We start from the raw sequence: 16385 nt of genomic DNA, 5'->3' as shown, positions 1-16385 counted from the left end.
GCGGCACCCACAAGGAGCGAAAGGCGGAGCCTTAGAGATCGAGTCATCTAACTCAGTGTTTTTTTCAACCTTTTTTGAGCCACGGCACATTTTAACCTTGATAAAAATCCCGCGGCACACCAGTATAAAAAGAAAAAAAAGGAGAAACTCATAGTCTGTATTGATCTACAGTCCCTCGACAATCTCACATGCATTTTTGTGATAATTTTGGCAGAAAAAGCTGGAAGTCCCAGCTGTTTTTTCTAAAAGATGTAATAAAAGTTAAGTTAGAAGATTTAAAAACTGTTTGATGTGTGTTCGTGTTTGTTTTTAGACGTTTAACAAGAAAGACTCATTGTGCGCTGAGACGCTGTCACTTTAACCCAATGCATCATGGGAGATGTAGTGTGAAAACTGCTGCAAAAGGGCTGAAAGACTGGCGTCTCTGAGCTTCATGGTTTGTTCAATTGTTCCACGGTCTGATACCGGATCCCGCGAAAAGCTACACTGCCAAAGACAAGCTTTAGCTGTTATTCTTTTTAGAACTGAGAGACTTTATGAGTAGAATCGGGACAAGGAAGTGAAAACTTTAACCACTTCTGATTGGTCAGAATGATGACGAGCAATTAAGCCTCCAAGAATGATTGGTGGAGACAGTTAAAGGTGCACTGACTTTTCCGAAAACAGCTGACGCTACGGCTGAATCGCGTTACCATCATTCTTATCAAAATGCATTTAATTTAATCTAATAAAAAATATTTTATTATCTTTCATATTCCTAAATACTCTGTGTTTTATCAGGGCCTGTTTGGATGAACACAGAGCTGATATCCTGGAGATGGGAAATGTTTTTAGATCAGACGAGCACCCTGGTTGAAAAACCTTGGTCTCACTTCCTTTGTGTGTGAAAGGTAATATATTATCATGTGGATATTGTTTGCTATACAAGGCTTGAGTATAGCATGGGACAAGCCCTTTAAACCCAGCAAATTGAAAACCTTGTTGTGTTTATCTGCACTTTGCTATCCAAAGCAACATTCACAATCTAATGTTTGTGCAGCTCCAACAGCCTAAAAAGTGTGGATGACATCAAGTTTGAAACTTTTCTCTAGAAATAGTATTAATAAAAAAAACAAGTGTGACTCTAGGTAGATGTCATACTTCAAGTGATGTACTAAGTGGAAACAAGATCTTTTTTTTTTTTGAAGTAGTCCCTTTTTTTTTAGTTTTTCTTGACAAAATGCAGATAAATAGAGAATTTTTTGCCGAATTAATTATCTAAATTAATAAAGCAAGCTCAAAATATTCCATCCTGTTTTTTTTTTCCTAAAACATATAAATCAATCTTCTTTCTCTTTTGAAGACTAGTTTTTGCTTTATCTGAAGTAATTTGATCAAACAAAAATTAAAAAGTGTGTTGTTCTGAGAATTTTCAGATTCAAATGCGTCTGGAAAATAAATTATGAAAAAATAAAAAAATCAAGAACACCTCCAGGACTTTTAGTTAAAGTCCCCAAGCCCTCAAGAATAAATAGTAGAGGTTTATCAAAAATACAACAATTTTCACGTTGTTTTCTATGAAGCCAGAGAGGAAGCAGATCACCTTTGGTCTTCATCCTCCTCTTCCTTTTCCTGGAAGGCCTTAGCCAGGCGCTGTCTGCCTTGCTTTTCTTCTTCAGCCTTTTCTTTAATGCAGACTCAGTGCTCTGCAGTGGACAGACGGACTTCAGTCAGGGATTAAGCCAGTGACAGACAGAGAGCATAACAACGAGAGGAAAATCTTTGTCAGAACTCACTTCTGCTCCGTCCTCAGTCAACAGAGGCAGTATGAGATTTAAAACCCTGATAAAGGAAGGATGAAAATGATGGGAGAGGGTCTTACCAAGTCCGACTCTGTGCCCTCCTCCTCTCCCTCCTCCTCCCCGGACTCTTCAGACTCGTGCTCGTCCTTCACCTCCACCGTAAAAATGTAAAAGACTATTAGCAGCATTTTACAGAGAATTCACAAAATTTAACGCCGACTGTAAACAATCTCTGCCGGCGTTTTGGAGTTATGCAAATACAGATGGGATTCTAGTACATCTTCATTTATTTTTTTAAAGTGAGTTAGCATTTGCTACAAACAATTATTTTTTAGCTGTTATTTTTACAATAAATATCATTTTAAAAAAATACTTTTCAAATAAAGTTAGAAAATGTTTTTTTTCAGTTTAATGCAATTAAACTGCGACGGAAGGTGTAAGGTCAGGGATTCCCAGTTTATTTGAGTCTGTTTAGTTAGTTTAGTTTAGAATCTACCGATTGAATTGTATGACTACATGATCCTTGTGATTTTATGTTTACTATACAATTGCTGGTATGAAGTCCGTTTAAATAACTATTGTTGTGATTTTGGGCTATATAAAAAAATTGAATTGAGTCATTAAAAAATGCATTTTTTCTTTTGTTTAGGAGGCTGGAAAAGGGCCTTATTCATCTTCATATTGTTGCTAAGGTAATGCAGATTCTCCCCATCGTTTTTCTCATCCTTAAACATAAAAATAAAGAATTGGACACAAAAAATGGTAAAGAGTTACTAAGTGGGTCCATCTACAGCTCCCTACAGCTGGTACAGCTGGGAATCGGGAAAATCAAAGTGAAACTCTTGAAAGAAAACCCCGAAACTTGTAGAACAAAAGGTAAGAGTAAGACATTGATTGACTTAATGCACAAAAAGTCTTAGTGTGGGGCAAAAATGACGTCATTCTTTCTGTCAGGATGAGAAGTTCGGCAGCAGGACTTTGCTCGCAAAGCTGCATTTCATATGCTGAAAATGTGATCACAGAGGCATTGATTGCACTCAAACTGTGCATTGATGGGGAAACATCAGCCCTTTGGAGCTTGCTTAACTGAGCTCTACTTGGTCAACAGGTCTGTCATGAGTGGCTTCCACATTAACATTTAGAAATACTGCATGAAACTAAACTGGATTGTGTTCAGATTACTTCAGCATTTTTCTGTGGATAAATGGTTTTATAAATGTTCAAGACAAAAACAGACCTATCCAATAAGTACCGGGATTTTGTCTGCAAGTTTACTTTAAAGTTAACTACTGACAGTACAGTGTTCCCCCGTGTATTTGCAGTTCAATATTCCCGGTTTCACGCATCACGTGACTCCTCTGGTTCATCACAAAAACTCAGCTCAAGACGCTTGCATGAGACTTTTGATCCGAATGAGGTGCTGCGGGGGAGGAGGGGAGGGCAGATGAAGAGCACACAGGCCCGCTGGTTTCCTTGCTGGCTGCTAAGGAATATTTCACAGCTACTCCCATCAGTTCCTGAATCGCTATAACCAAAGTTTGTGCCCCTGCACGGAGAAATGGCATCAGCTGACTCAGAAGCGGTCAGAAAATATCCTGAAACGCTGAAGAAGAGGATTCTGGAGAATAATTATCATACGGATGTAAGATTGATGGATGAAACCGGCCCCTTATGAAAGAAGATGACCTCCCGCACTTAACTGATGAAGGAGGAAGCACAGGCTCCTGGTTTTAGGGCACAGAGACTCCTTTACTGTGCGTTATAAAGAATGCTACAGTACAGTCTATTGCTCTGAATAAAAAAAACTATGTAAAGCAATACTTAAATGTTCTTCAATAAACGTTTTACAAAGCATCATAAATGTTTCAAAAGGGTTTGTGACGCGTAAGGATCGGTGACGGACATTCGTTAGTGCAGGGGTGAGGGTAGTTCTCCATATTCCCGGGTGTCCCTAACCCCTGTGGATAAGGGGGGGAATACGGTACATGAGAACTGGACTGAGTGACCCCGCCCCTCTGGCGTTCCAAACAGGAAGCACCTGCTGACTCATACAAGCCGAAATAAACAGCTGTTACTCAGTCATTATATTTGTCAGAATAAGCATTCTTGCTCCGATACATATTTTTGCTAATCGATTTTTTTTCATTATTTTTTTTCTGTAGTTCAAGTTATTCAAATTATAAACAGACCAATCAGATGCCTCAATAAAAGCCTGTGGTCTCACATCAAATTCAAACATTTGATTGACAGATTTTCCAGAGAAAACTTTTAAGTGGAAGGGGTGTGGTCTTCCAACAAGCTCACTCCTGATTGGTGAGAGTGGTTGCCATAGTAATAATGACTTCAGACCAACACGTACCAATCCCTGCTTACTGACGATTTCTGGTTCCAGAATGGCAACATCCACATTGTAAAAAGTAAATAAATAAATATATAAAAATAAAGGCGACTGAATTGAACAAACACAAAACCGTTTTTCTTTGGGTGACGTCACACTAAGTCCAGTTCTCAGATACAGTCAATGAGTTTAACAGAGAATAAAAAAACAGTTACAGGAAATTGCATCCAGTGGTTTTGCTGTGCAACATTATCCCCGTGTACTGTTAAGATGTTCCTAATGTGTTGGTCAATTATTGGTAAACTTCAGAAATCTTGTTTTTATGTACCGTCTGTCTTTGTCGAAGTGGTATTCCTCCACTTCAAATTTAGTAAACAAAGTTTATTAAAACATTCATGTATTGTCAGAGTATAAAGAAAAAGTACTCAGCTGCTCTAGCCCCACCTTGTCATTGGGTTCTGCGGTTTCCTGCTCCGCAGAAGTTTGATGTGCCCGCCGTCGCTCCTCTTCCTCTGACTCCATCTCTTCTGACTCTTCTTCCTCGGATGCATTTGCTACTTTTTCCCCATTAATGTCTTTAGTCTAGAAGACAAGAATTAAAGAGCAGAGAACTCAAAAACTGCTGAGTGGAAGAATCTGAAATTAATTACAGTGCCTTGCGAAAGTATTCTCCCCTTGAACATTTCAACCTTTTGCCACATTTCAGGCTTCAAACATGAAGATATTAACCTGTAATTTTTTGTGAAGAATCAACAACAAGTGGGACACAATCATGAAGTGGAATGAAATGTATTGGATATTTCAAACTTGTTTAACAAATAAAAACTGAAATATTGGGCGTGCGAAATGATTCAGCCCCTTTACTTTCAGTACAGCAAACTCTTTCCAGATGTTCAGTGAGAATCTCTGAATGATCCAATGTTGACCTTAATGACTAATGATGATATATAAAATCCACCTGGATGTAATCAAGTCTCCGTATAAATGCACCTGCTCTGTGATAGACTCAGAGGTCCGTTCAAAGCACAGAGACCATCATGAAGAACAAGCAACACACCAGGCAGGTCCGACATACTGTTGTGGAGAAGTTCTGGATACAAAAGATTTCCCAAGCTTTAACATCCCAAGGAGCACTGTGCAAGTGATAATATATATGGAAATGGAAGGAGTATCAGACCACTGCAAATCAACAAAGATGCAGCCAAGAGGCCCATGATAACTCTGGACGAACTGCAGAGATCTGGTGGGAGAGTCTGTCCATAGGAAGACAATCAGTGGTATACTCCACAAATCTGGCCTTTATGGAAGAGTGGAAGGAAGAAAGCAATTTCTTAAAGATATGCATAAAAAGTGTTGTTTAAAGTTTGCCACAAGCCACCTGGGAGACGGTGTGAACATGTGGAAGAAAGAGCTCTGATCTGATGAAACTAAATTCTTTTTTGCAAGATGTTATGTTTGGCATACAAGCAACACAGCTCATCACCCTGAACACAACATTCCCACTGTCAAACATGGGGGTGGCAGCATCATGGTTTGGGTCTGTGCTCTTCAGCAGGGACAGGGAGGATGGTTAGAATTGATGGGAAGATGGATGGAGCCAAATACAGGAGCATTCTGGAAGAAAACCTGATGGAGTCTGCAAAAGACCTGAGACTGGGACGGAGATTTGTCTTCCAACAAGACAATGATCCAAAACATAAAGCAAAATCTACAGTGGAATGGTTCACAAATAAACATATCCAGGAGTTAGAATGGCCAAGTCCAAGTCCAGACCTGAATCCAATCAAGAATCTGTGGAAAGAACTGAAAACTGCTGTTCACGAACGCTCTCCATCCAACCTCACTGAGCTCCAGCTGTTTTGCAAGGAGGACTGGGCAAAAATGTCAGTCTCTTGATGTGAAAACACTGAGAGACAAACCCCAAGAGACTTACAGCTGTAATCACAGCAAAAGGTGGCGCTACAAAGTATTAACTTAAGGCTGAATAACTTTGTACGCCCAATTTTTCAGTTTTTATTTGTTAAAAAAGTTTGAAATATCCAATAAATTTCATTCCACTTCATGATTGTGTCCCACTTGTTGTTGATTCTTCACTAAAAATTACAGTTTTATATCTTTATGTTTGCCTGAAATGTGGCAAAAGGTTGAAAAGGTCACTGGGACCGAATACTTTCGCAAGCCACTATAACTTGCCATTCAATAAGACATTTTTCTTTGGAGAAATCTTTTTTAACCGTTTGTGGTTAAATGTAACTGAAGACTAAGCAGCACTGAGAAGGAAAGACTGGAAAGAAATTTAAACTTTATGAAAAATGTAGACTTAGAAATGGGACAAATATTGTGCATTTTACCTGTTGAACTGTCGAAACTACAGATTAAGTTTTGCATAAATAATGTTATCATAGGTGTGCTGCACAAATAGTGGGAGACGTTTGTTGAAAGTTCTTGGAAAATTTGCTCTATTTATTGGCAAAAACTATTACACAATCTTCTGGAGCCTATGTACAGCTTAAGTCCAAAAAATGTTAAGAATACTTCATTCCACCAGGGAATATTAGAACATCCAGGAAGAACACATTTTGTGGGGAAATTGTGACTCGCATACTCATTTTTAGCTGCTTCTAATTCTATTGACCAGACATATTTTTCTCAAAAGGCTTAAAAAAAGGGTGTTTAAAATCTGTGTATGACATATCAAATTAATGTGGAGTTCATCAGAGCTCAGTTCTGGCCCCACCTGGTTGACTATTATCAAACTAGTATCAAACCAGATAACTATGTAGATGATGCAATATGTATCTGGAGGTCCTGCTCTTTCATTAAGATCAAAGTGGCTAGCTAGGATAGCTAGGATAGTCCGTTAGAAACAGTTTTTATTGTTTGAAAAATACTTCCAAACAAGTGAAAATGCTGATGTGGACATGACCAGATTGACATTTATTTACTCACATTTCAATTATTGCAACTCATTTTTCATTTTCGTCAATAAATCCGACTTGTTTCACTTCTTCAGATTAATTTGTTTTATTAGTTTATTGTCTGCAAACCTTTCATCTGTAGTTCCACATAAATGAAACCTTCTAACTAACCAAGAGACATTTTCAGACTGTTTTTTTGTTACAAAGAGAAAAGATGCATGTTTTTTTTTTATTTTCCCCAAAAGTTTTCAAAATTTCCTCCAATTCTACGTTACTAAGAGGGGAGATGAAGAGATGCCGTTACCTGGGGGCTCTTGGCAGATTGCTGCAGTTCCTTAAACATTTCCAGTACAGTTCTCTGCTTTAGCACTTTGGTTTTCTTTTTGGGAACCAGACTGTATGTTCCCATCCTCCTCTTCTTTTTCCGAGATGACAATCCTGACGAGAATGCCCCTACATGACCGCAGAACAACATTTAAAGTGATGCACCTAGGACTCCTCTAAGACGTCAGTCTCAGCTGTCACCTGAGTGCGTCTCACCTAGCTGGAGCTTGTAGGCAGCTGGAGAAGCCGAAGACGCAGCAGGTTCTGCAGTAACTGCTGGTGGAGTTAATGGAGCGGTTTGTTCTGAAGATGGCGTATCAGATGGATTCTGAGGTAGATGAGACCGAGCGGGAAGCTGCTGTGCGTCCGCTGCACAAATATTCTCCATTTTGGCGTTCTTTGCCTCACGCAGCTCCTTGTTAAGAAGCTGAGAAGACAGAAATGAAAAGCTGTTTCTTCACTGCACTTCATGGTTAAATTCAAAGTCTGCTACTGTCAACAAAACCAGCAGTTTTGGGTTTGTCCAGTTTTTACAGACATTTAAATATTAGAAATATGAAAAAAGACAATGTGTTTCAGGCATAATTCATTTCCAAGTTTGCAAATCATGATTCAACAGCATCCAGGAAACAAGATTTATATCCTTTTAAGCTAACAAACAATTTAAAACCAAAGAAACAATAATAAGAATTATTATTATTATTATTATAATGGAAAGGATTTTTATGCTCAAAGTGCTTACAATGTGCATCCACTATTCATTCACACCTTATTCATATTTAGTGATGGAAATGTTATATCAACAATGAGGACTTTTTCTTTCAGCTGCTGTTTATTATTTCATTCTTTAACTGATTCTATTAAAAAACATTTTTACAACATTTTTATAACATTTGTAGAAAAAGTTTTCTGCACAAATGGATTTGTCAGTAAAATCCATTTGTGCAGAAGGGTTATAAATAACCCTTAAGACCAACTCCAATGGAAATCATGTTTTGGGTGTTTATAGCATGTTTCTGGTGGCATTTTTCTCATGATGAAGGACACATATAAAGCTATTTAAATTAAAACTGCATTCTGATTATTTCTTGTTTACAATTGTAATGAATGAAAAGTAGATGAAAAAAAAAGCAGATGGGAAAAGCTCTAAATTATGACAGAAACTGAAATGTGCGTGCCACAAGTTCCCTGCTCTGCTCTATTCTGATGCATCAACTTGCAGACAAATGTACGTCTTTGTTTTCTGAGCTGGAATCTGGCTCTAAACCAGGGGTCACCAACCCTGTGCCCGCGGGCGCCAGTGCGCCCGCGAGCACCCTTGTGGCGCCCGCAGGGAATGCACCCCAAAAAATGTTTTTTATTTTTATTTTTTTTTTTTTTTTTTTTTTTTTAATTGAAGCAAATATTCAACAAACAACCACGGCATATATATCAATGACAACAATATTATTTCTGAGATAAAGGTAAACAAAAAAAACAAATATGAAAACAAATATAACTTAAGAAATAATAAAGTAAGGGTCTATTACAAAAGTTTAAATATATCAAATAAATTACACAATTTCTGGGCGTTCTTATGATTCATGTAATGTAAAGATTTAGAGAATAGGTTGAGACAGTTGAGTAATCCAGATTTTTGTCAATTACTTGTAATCAAATTTTAATTGTATTCCAATTTAAAGGGTCAATGATGATTTTTTTTTGGCTTAAAGCCAATTATTAAAAAGAAGACCAAAACTTTTTTACATGAAAACATTCAAAGAAAAGATGTTCCACAGTTTCTACATCATTTCCACAAAAGACACAAAGTTCACTGTCCCAGTTAAAGCCAGAATATAAAAAAGGATTGGAAGGGTAAATATCATTTGACGGGAATGCTCCAAAAATAGCACTGCTCATGTAGCAAATCAATATATTGTGGCGATCTGGGGGTTAGCCCCGCCTTCAGCTTCTAAGACTCATGGGAAGTGGGGAATCTTGGTGTGTTAAATGGCTCACCATAAGTGAGGGAGCTGTGAGCAGAAGTGAAGTTAATGCTGTTTGGCTGGTGGTGGGTGTGCTCAAAATAAACGGACAGATATGATTGTCCGCTAACTTATGTGAGTGTCATTTTTGACAAACGGGGGTTGTATGTTACATGAGGCATGGGTAGCAGATGTCCAGTGGAGCTGCTTCTAAGTAAGAGGATGGTGAATCAAGACTTGAGCTCAACAGTAGCGGCCTGGATAGTAGGGGTGGTGATTCAGTGCTTGCTATTAGTAACTGATGCACTTTAGTTCTGCTATCGTGAAATTTATGGCAGAGTATGGAACGGCCTGAAACTTGCGAATCGGCACTCCCGCCTTTGAGAAAAAGGCGTGCGTGTGTGTGTGTGAGGAGGAGAGGGGGAGGGATAGTGGGCGCAGCTTGCGAGGTGAAACGTCGCATGGACACCGTTGCGCAACACCTGGATCATAGGGTGGCTTAAATGACTCAGCTCATTCTAATAATGTCATTCTTCACTAATTATTGCGGACATTTACAATACTTGTCTGTATTTTCCATATAAATTTCTTTTTACGGTTGTTTATTTGGTGATTACTTATAAATAAAGACAGCAGGTAATGCAGGCTAGAAAACAGCTGCGCTTTTTCAGACCATAAATAAACAAAAGATCATTTATTTATGAAAATATTGAGGATTTTGGAGGATTTTTGCTGTTGGTGTTGCACTAAATTAGAAAAATGCCAAATAATTTTGGAGTAATCCCAGTGATGAGCTCTGTGATTTAGTTTTTAATGTTTTATGAGACCTAAACATGATTTTCACAATAACAGGTTTTTAAATAATCACATCCCTCTGATATGTTTCACAAAGACACACACACACAGGACCAAAGACGCACACACAGGACCAAAGACACACACACAGGACCAGAGACTCTCACAGAACATCACACACCAAGCAGAAATGAACTTATTGCTAAAAATGATGTCAGGAGTTGAGCTCTAAGAAAATGACAAAAGAGCAAAGAAAATGGAACAATTTGATTTATTATTTCTAATTATTCATATTTCCTGGCTTTGTTTGTTCATATTTTCATCATTTGACAGAAGATATTTATAATTCTGGATTTACATTCCTGTCTGTTTTTATTCACATTTATGTTTAAAAAGTTAAAATTAAGTTAAAGTTTTAAAGGTTTAAAAGTTTAGCTTTAGTGTGTTCAATAAATATTTATCTTGTTTGGCTGCAACTTAAAGTGTGTTTTGGATTTAGGCCCCCTCTGCAACTGACTTTAAACCCCCCTGTAATACGAGTCTAGAAAATTCATGCACGTTTTTGTGTGTAAAATGAGGAAATAAAAATGGGTCACACAAAAGGAAGTACTCAGATTGTGTTTTGTTTTTTCGTTGTTTTGTTTTTTTGTTTTTTTTTTTTGGGGGGGGGGGCGGGGGGGCTAGGGTTTTTTTAGTTGCGCCCTTCATACCACTTATTGCCCATGAAATAGGCCCTCGGTCTCAAAAAGGTTGGTGACCCCTGCTCTAAACTGTACAGCTGGATGGCTGCAATATTACTCACCATGTTTGTTGCACCGCTAACGAAGTTGTGAGAGGCTGTAAGCTAGCAAGGGAGAATGAAAACAAAGGGATGATGGGATATCTGCGGAGATTAACTTCCGCACACAACTCAGTGGCAAATTTCTAATGTACTACTGCCACTCTGCACAAACTTTGTCCAAGAAAATTAACAGGTTTTTTTGTTAGTTTTTTTTTGCCTAAAAATGGCATAATCTAAATGAAATATATTAAATCAAAAGAAGATTGGAGTTGGACTTGAAAGCAAACACTTTAAAAACACATTTTAAACTTAGAAAGTAGAATGGTTTTCAATCTAAAACAGAAATCAATTCATTTCCAAATAGTTTACACAAGGGTTGCCACGATTCACTCTTCCAATTTATCGGTTCAAACCTTGATTTTTGGGTCATGATTTGGTTTTGGTTCCATATATGATTTGTGTTTTACAAAATAACAAAAGACAAAAAAATTAGGAAAAATCTTTTTTTTTCTTTTTTTGTGATGCATTAATAAATCTCCCTTTTTAAAATCTCCCAACTAAAAATGCATTAACTTATCTGCCAAGTAAAGGCAGGCATAAAACAGGCAGTCACAAAAAAGCCTGATGCACCTGACTAGACTCAGCTTTATTTTGAAGGGCATTGAAGCAGCTGAGAAGAAACTTTTTGGGGCGGTAGTGGCTTAGGCGGTTGAGCCGGTTGGCCAATGTGAACGGTTGTTGTGTCCTTGGGCAGGACACTTCACCCTCCCTGCCTTCGGTGCAGCTCCCCTGGTGTGTGAATGTGCATGAATGTCCTGGTGATGGTCAGAGGGTATTGGTTTGTACTGGCAGCCACGCCTCCGTCAGTCTGCACCAGGGCAGCTGTGGCTACATCAGTGGTTACCATTAGCAAGTATGAACGAGGAGCGAATGAATAATGGACACATTGTAAGCGCTTTGAGCATCTGAAAAAGCGTCCGAATGCTTTAAGCATTCAATCCAGTGTTTTCCTGTTTGTCTTTCTTTATTATAGTATCTTCTGCCATTTTTTGCCGCTTACCTCCTTCTACAATTTTTCAGATATTTTAATCATTCAACTAATGAAATGTTCTGCTCTTTCAGCTTTTTCCAGCTATGACTTTTGGTCCTTCAAATCTTTTAACTTTTCTAGATATTCCAGGATTTTTGCCTCCATTGACACACATGGGGAATCCTTGGTGCAGAAACACACCAGGTCAATCAAGACTGGCATTTTTCACAAAAATATCATTTTTGTTATTGTGCTGTTTTCACTTTATTTATGATTACCTTTGATCATGTCTTTGTTTCTTTATTTTTTGGCAATTTATTACCCTTTGAGTTTCATTTTCATTCAGAAATATAGCATTGAACCCTGTTTTTCTTCTGGGCTAATATAGTATCTTCCGCCATTTTTTGGCGTTTAACTCCTAATCTTTTTTAACCATTCAACTATTAAAATGTGTAGCTCTTTCAGTTTTTGCAGTTATGACTTGTGATCCATCAAATCCTTGAACATTTTTTAAAGATTTTCCAGGATTATATTGATTACATGTCCTGTCCACTGTATCTGCTTGGTGATGTCATGGCATGGCGTGTTGGCTGTGATGCACAAGGTCGCCAATTCAACACCTGGCGCAGGCAATTTTCACAAAGATATCTTTTTTTGTTATTGTGCTGTTTTTCCTTTATTTATGGTAAACTTTAATCATTTCTTCCTTTATTTGTTGCCAATTATTACCCTTTAAGTTTCATTTTCGTTCAGGAATATAGCATTCAACCCTGCATTTTCTTCTGGAAAAGCAGCTCCTTCTAGTTATTTTTATTATTATCAATAAAAGACAGATAGATTGGTAAAATAGGGCTAGATGGCAATTTTAATGTCAAAATTGTTTCAATGTAATGCAGTTTGATGTTTTTCTTTCTTTGTGGGACAGGCACATCCTAAGACAGCTATGCCTGGACTCACCTGGCTCCTTCTCATAAATAGATTTACTAGCACTTTAATAAAAAGCTTTAAAAGCATTAAGACTGTGCTGCTCGCTCAGAATCATATCTAATGGTGTCTGATTAAGTTTTTGGATTACGTCACATTAGTGGGGAGTTTCATTCTAAAACCTCGGGCTCAGCAAAAAACATAAAGTCTTACTTGTTAGACAAAGCCACAGATTTCAGGGTTACCTTCTGTGCCGGGCTGACAGCAGGTCTGGACATGGTTTTACGTGCTCTGTGTACGGTAGCAGGACCTGAAGGTGAGGTGGGACTGGAAACTGTGCCATTTTTAATGTCCGACGTTCCCTGCCCTGTTGTGGTCCCCGTACCAGTGGCAGTCCTTAAAGCGCCTGGGTCCCGCCCACACCCCGATAGCGCAGTAGGGGCAGGTTTGGCTATGGGTCCCCCTCCTGCCTGGCCCAAAGGTGACCAGCTAGTCCTGTGAGGGGAAACTCCTGAAGCAGGGTTCACTGCAGCTGCGCTGCCGTCCTGCTGCTGCTGCTTTGCCAGAATGAATCCATTGCTTCCAGTGACAGAACCGTGGGGTGGCTCCGTGTCAGACATACCATTCTCATTCACCAACAGTGCAGTCTTATTGTTGCTAATTGTCAGGTTCTTGTGCCTTGTGTCGTCAAACTCATTGCCATTGAGCATCGCCTCTGTGCCTGGAGGGGACATCCTGCCTGGTACCTCCTCAACTCCACCTGAGCATGAAACCCAAAAGCATGAGGCAAAAATTAGTCACTAAATTACAAAAATGAACATGACGTGTTCAAGTGTTTTTGATGTGGTACCTGACATTTCTTCTCCATCGCTTGCTGGATCCAGTTCCTCTTTCGTTGAGGACCCAGACCGATCCACGGCTAGACCAGCGGGCTGGCGGAAGAAAGTACAAGTACATGAAGTAAGAAAGTACATGAAGCGAAAAACCTGCATTTACCACTGGAATATTATTTACATGTTTGTGAATTATGAATTGATTGCTTAGCAAGTAGCTTGCACAAACCAGACCTGAACATACTGAATATACAGCATAACAACAGAAAAAACTATTTAAAAAAAAAAAAAAAAAAAATCAAGAAATTCCACTGAAGCAATAACACAATTTCAGCTCATTGTACAGACTTTAAGCTTTTCTTTTATTTAAAAACGTTATGTAAAACAAACATCTGTGAAGTGGTGGGGGATAAAAGATAATAGTTAGACAAAGACAGCTCTGCACAAGTTCATTGCTTGTCTTTAAGTCTGAAAAACCACCTAGTAGAAACGTAGAGGCAAGAAAAACTCAACCACCCACTGATCAGCAAACCCGGGCCTTCCAGAGGCCCCAGAGGACTGGGGAGGCCCGGGTAACTCACTGGTGCTTTCTTTAAGGCTTTGCCTCCCAAAGCCAGCCGCCTCTTCAAAAACTATTCCATCTTCGGCAGCCTTTCAGTTGAAACTTCAAAGAAACACTGACCTATTTCAGATGATCAGACGCACGTTCAGCCCCTCATTCCCAGCAGTGTAAAATGTTAACTGGGCGCAGGGGTCATATTTAGCTAGAACTAAAAATCAGCCTATAAATCAGATTTTCCCCATAAAATGCAACATTTTTCATTTCAAACAAGAGAACTAAAATAAAAGAAAGCCAGTTGAAGAATCTGCACATTCACCAACCAAACTCCCAACTCAAGGATCCATCAGGACACAACCCAAATCACTCTTTGAACAAATTCTAGCAAGCACTTTGTCTAAAAAGCTAACAGATTTGGCCTACTGCTTCCCTGCAAGCACAGGAGTGGAGGATGTTTGCCAAAGACCGACCGGTCTGGGACAGTCCTGCCTGGTGCAGCATCTACAGGAAGGAGCGGTGTGCACATGAGGAGAAGAAGAAGCCTTTGGGTCCCGCATTTCACACATTGGAAAGCCAGTTGGGAAAATCAAAATACTGCAACACCAGTCTCTTCTCTCCCCCTAGTGGTGAAAGGTGGAACGCTCACAAAGGAGACAGAGCAGAGAGGGGGGAAGGGAGGCAGAGAAGGCTGTCTGCAGATCTCCGCCATTTCGCAACCAGACTGTTTACTGACATAGCGCGGCCATTGCAGCAGGTTTCCACTAGAGGGGGATTGGAAGGGCCTGGAGGCCTGTGGATGGGAACATGGAAGCTGCTGTACCGAGCACCAAATGTGAAGCCAAAGCTGTGAGAGCTGCCCAGGTCTTTCCAATGGATCAGCAAATGTGACATCAAAGAAAAATCAGAAAAACTGCAAATCCAATGGTTAAGAACTACATTTTAATGTAAACCCTACTTTTCATTTCATGAAGATGATCTACCCCCTTTATGTCAATCACCATGCCATTCTAAAGGCCTTCAATTATTTGAGCAGCCTAGTCTTTTGCTATGCCTACAATATCATGTTAGCTGTGAAGGCCTGGGCGTTCATACTGATGTGACCTATCTTTAGATCTGTTCCAAGAAACCTTAAAAGAAGTCAGAGCTGTTGAAACACAGAGCAGAACTGCATTTCACAGTAAACTCTTACCCTGCAAGGTTCAGACACTGAGAGTCAACGCCCAAAAGACAGGCAATCATCTACCGTTTTTCTCTCAGGCATTAAACTCATCAGTTTGGAGACGCTTGATACAAGGACACGACTTCCTACGTCTCCGGGAAACTGATACTGCTCAGTTGCTGTCCAGCCAAACACCAAATACGTTCCCTTTGTCTTGCAAATGCCCCTTGAATGTATCTGTGTGCTGGGTATTGTTCTGAAGAAATGAAAGATTGCTTTTCCAAATATAAAAGAAAGAGCCAGAAGGAAAAGAAAACACTCTAAAGCTGCTGCCTGTGCGGTCACAAAAGCTGCCGTTTTTCCCGTCACGTCTCCTCTCCAGTTCACCTCAGGCCAACTCCAAGACCACTGGCAGGGAAAACGTCCAGCCGACATCATCAACACTACCCTAATTTGCAAACAAACCAAAAGGTTGAATACAAAGAATCAAACAGCAGCATGGTGATGATTTAAGAACGGTGACAAGTCAAAGCCTTAAACATGACCAACATTTGACAGCAGCTTTCATCTCAATTGATTTACAAGAGAGACACACATTAAAGAGGGAATGCAGGTTTTAGCGTCTCTTAGGAACATGTACACCGGGTGAGTGAGGGCTCCGGCAGCCATCTCCAACCAAACAGCAGGTCTGTTCCGATTAAATATACTTTTCGTATCTACAGCCGTATGTGCACACATGTTCTCCTGATGACAGCTCCGGAGCTGCACATGCATCACCTCCACAGGGGCCTCATTACATACACTCAACTGAGAGCAAAGAAGGTGAGAGTGACAAAGAAGTCAGGATTTGTATTCTGGAAATCAAAGCCGATTCCAGATCTCCAGTGGATGGGACTCCTCTTACCATGTCACAGAGCAAACACAGGTGTGTCAATGCATTAGGAGCTTCCTGTAAAATCACCTCTTTTGAAACATCTGC

General features: G+C 39.5%; 1 protein-coding gene across 2 annotated transcripts in view; it reads right to left on the bottom strand.

The window, feature by feature from the left end:
* The window catches only part of LOC101167635 (histone-lysine N-methyltransferase EHMT1), a 52973-nt gene that overhangs the window by 16761 nt on the left and 19827 nt on the right, over positions 1-16385 (bottom strand). For both annotated transcript variants that reach the window (XM_020707861.2, XM_020707860.1), the window contains exons 2-8: positions 13706-13787; positions 13101-13615; positions 7578-7788; positions 7342-7490; positions 4564-4701; positions 1862-1933; positions 1583-1685 (exon numbers count right to left, since the gene is read on the bottom strand). In XM_020707861.2, coding sequence (XP_020563520.1) covers positions 1583-1685; positions 1862-1933; positions 4564-4701; positions 7342-7490; positions 7578-7788; positions 13101-13615; positions 13706-13787 — 1270 coding nt within the window. The remainder of the gene's footprint in view (positions 1-1582; positions 1686-1861; positions 1934-4563; positions 4702-7341; positions 7491-7577; positions 7789-13100; positions 13616-13705; positions 13788-16385) is intronic.

This window comes from Oryzias latipes, chromosome 12, assembly GCF_002234675.1.
Source record: "Oryzias latipes chromosome 12, ASM223467v1".
NCBI classification, from domain to species: domain Eukaryota; kingdom Metazoa; phylum Chordata; class Actinopteri; order Beloniformes; family Adrianichthyidae; genus Oryzias; species Oryzias latipes.
Note: the sequence above shows the minus strand (reverse complement) of the source record. Positions and strands in the feature narration are given on the sequence as shown.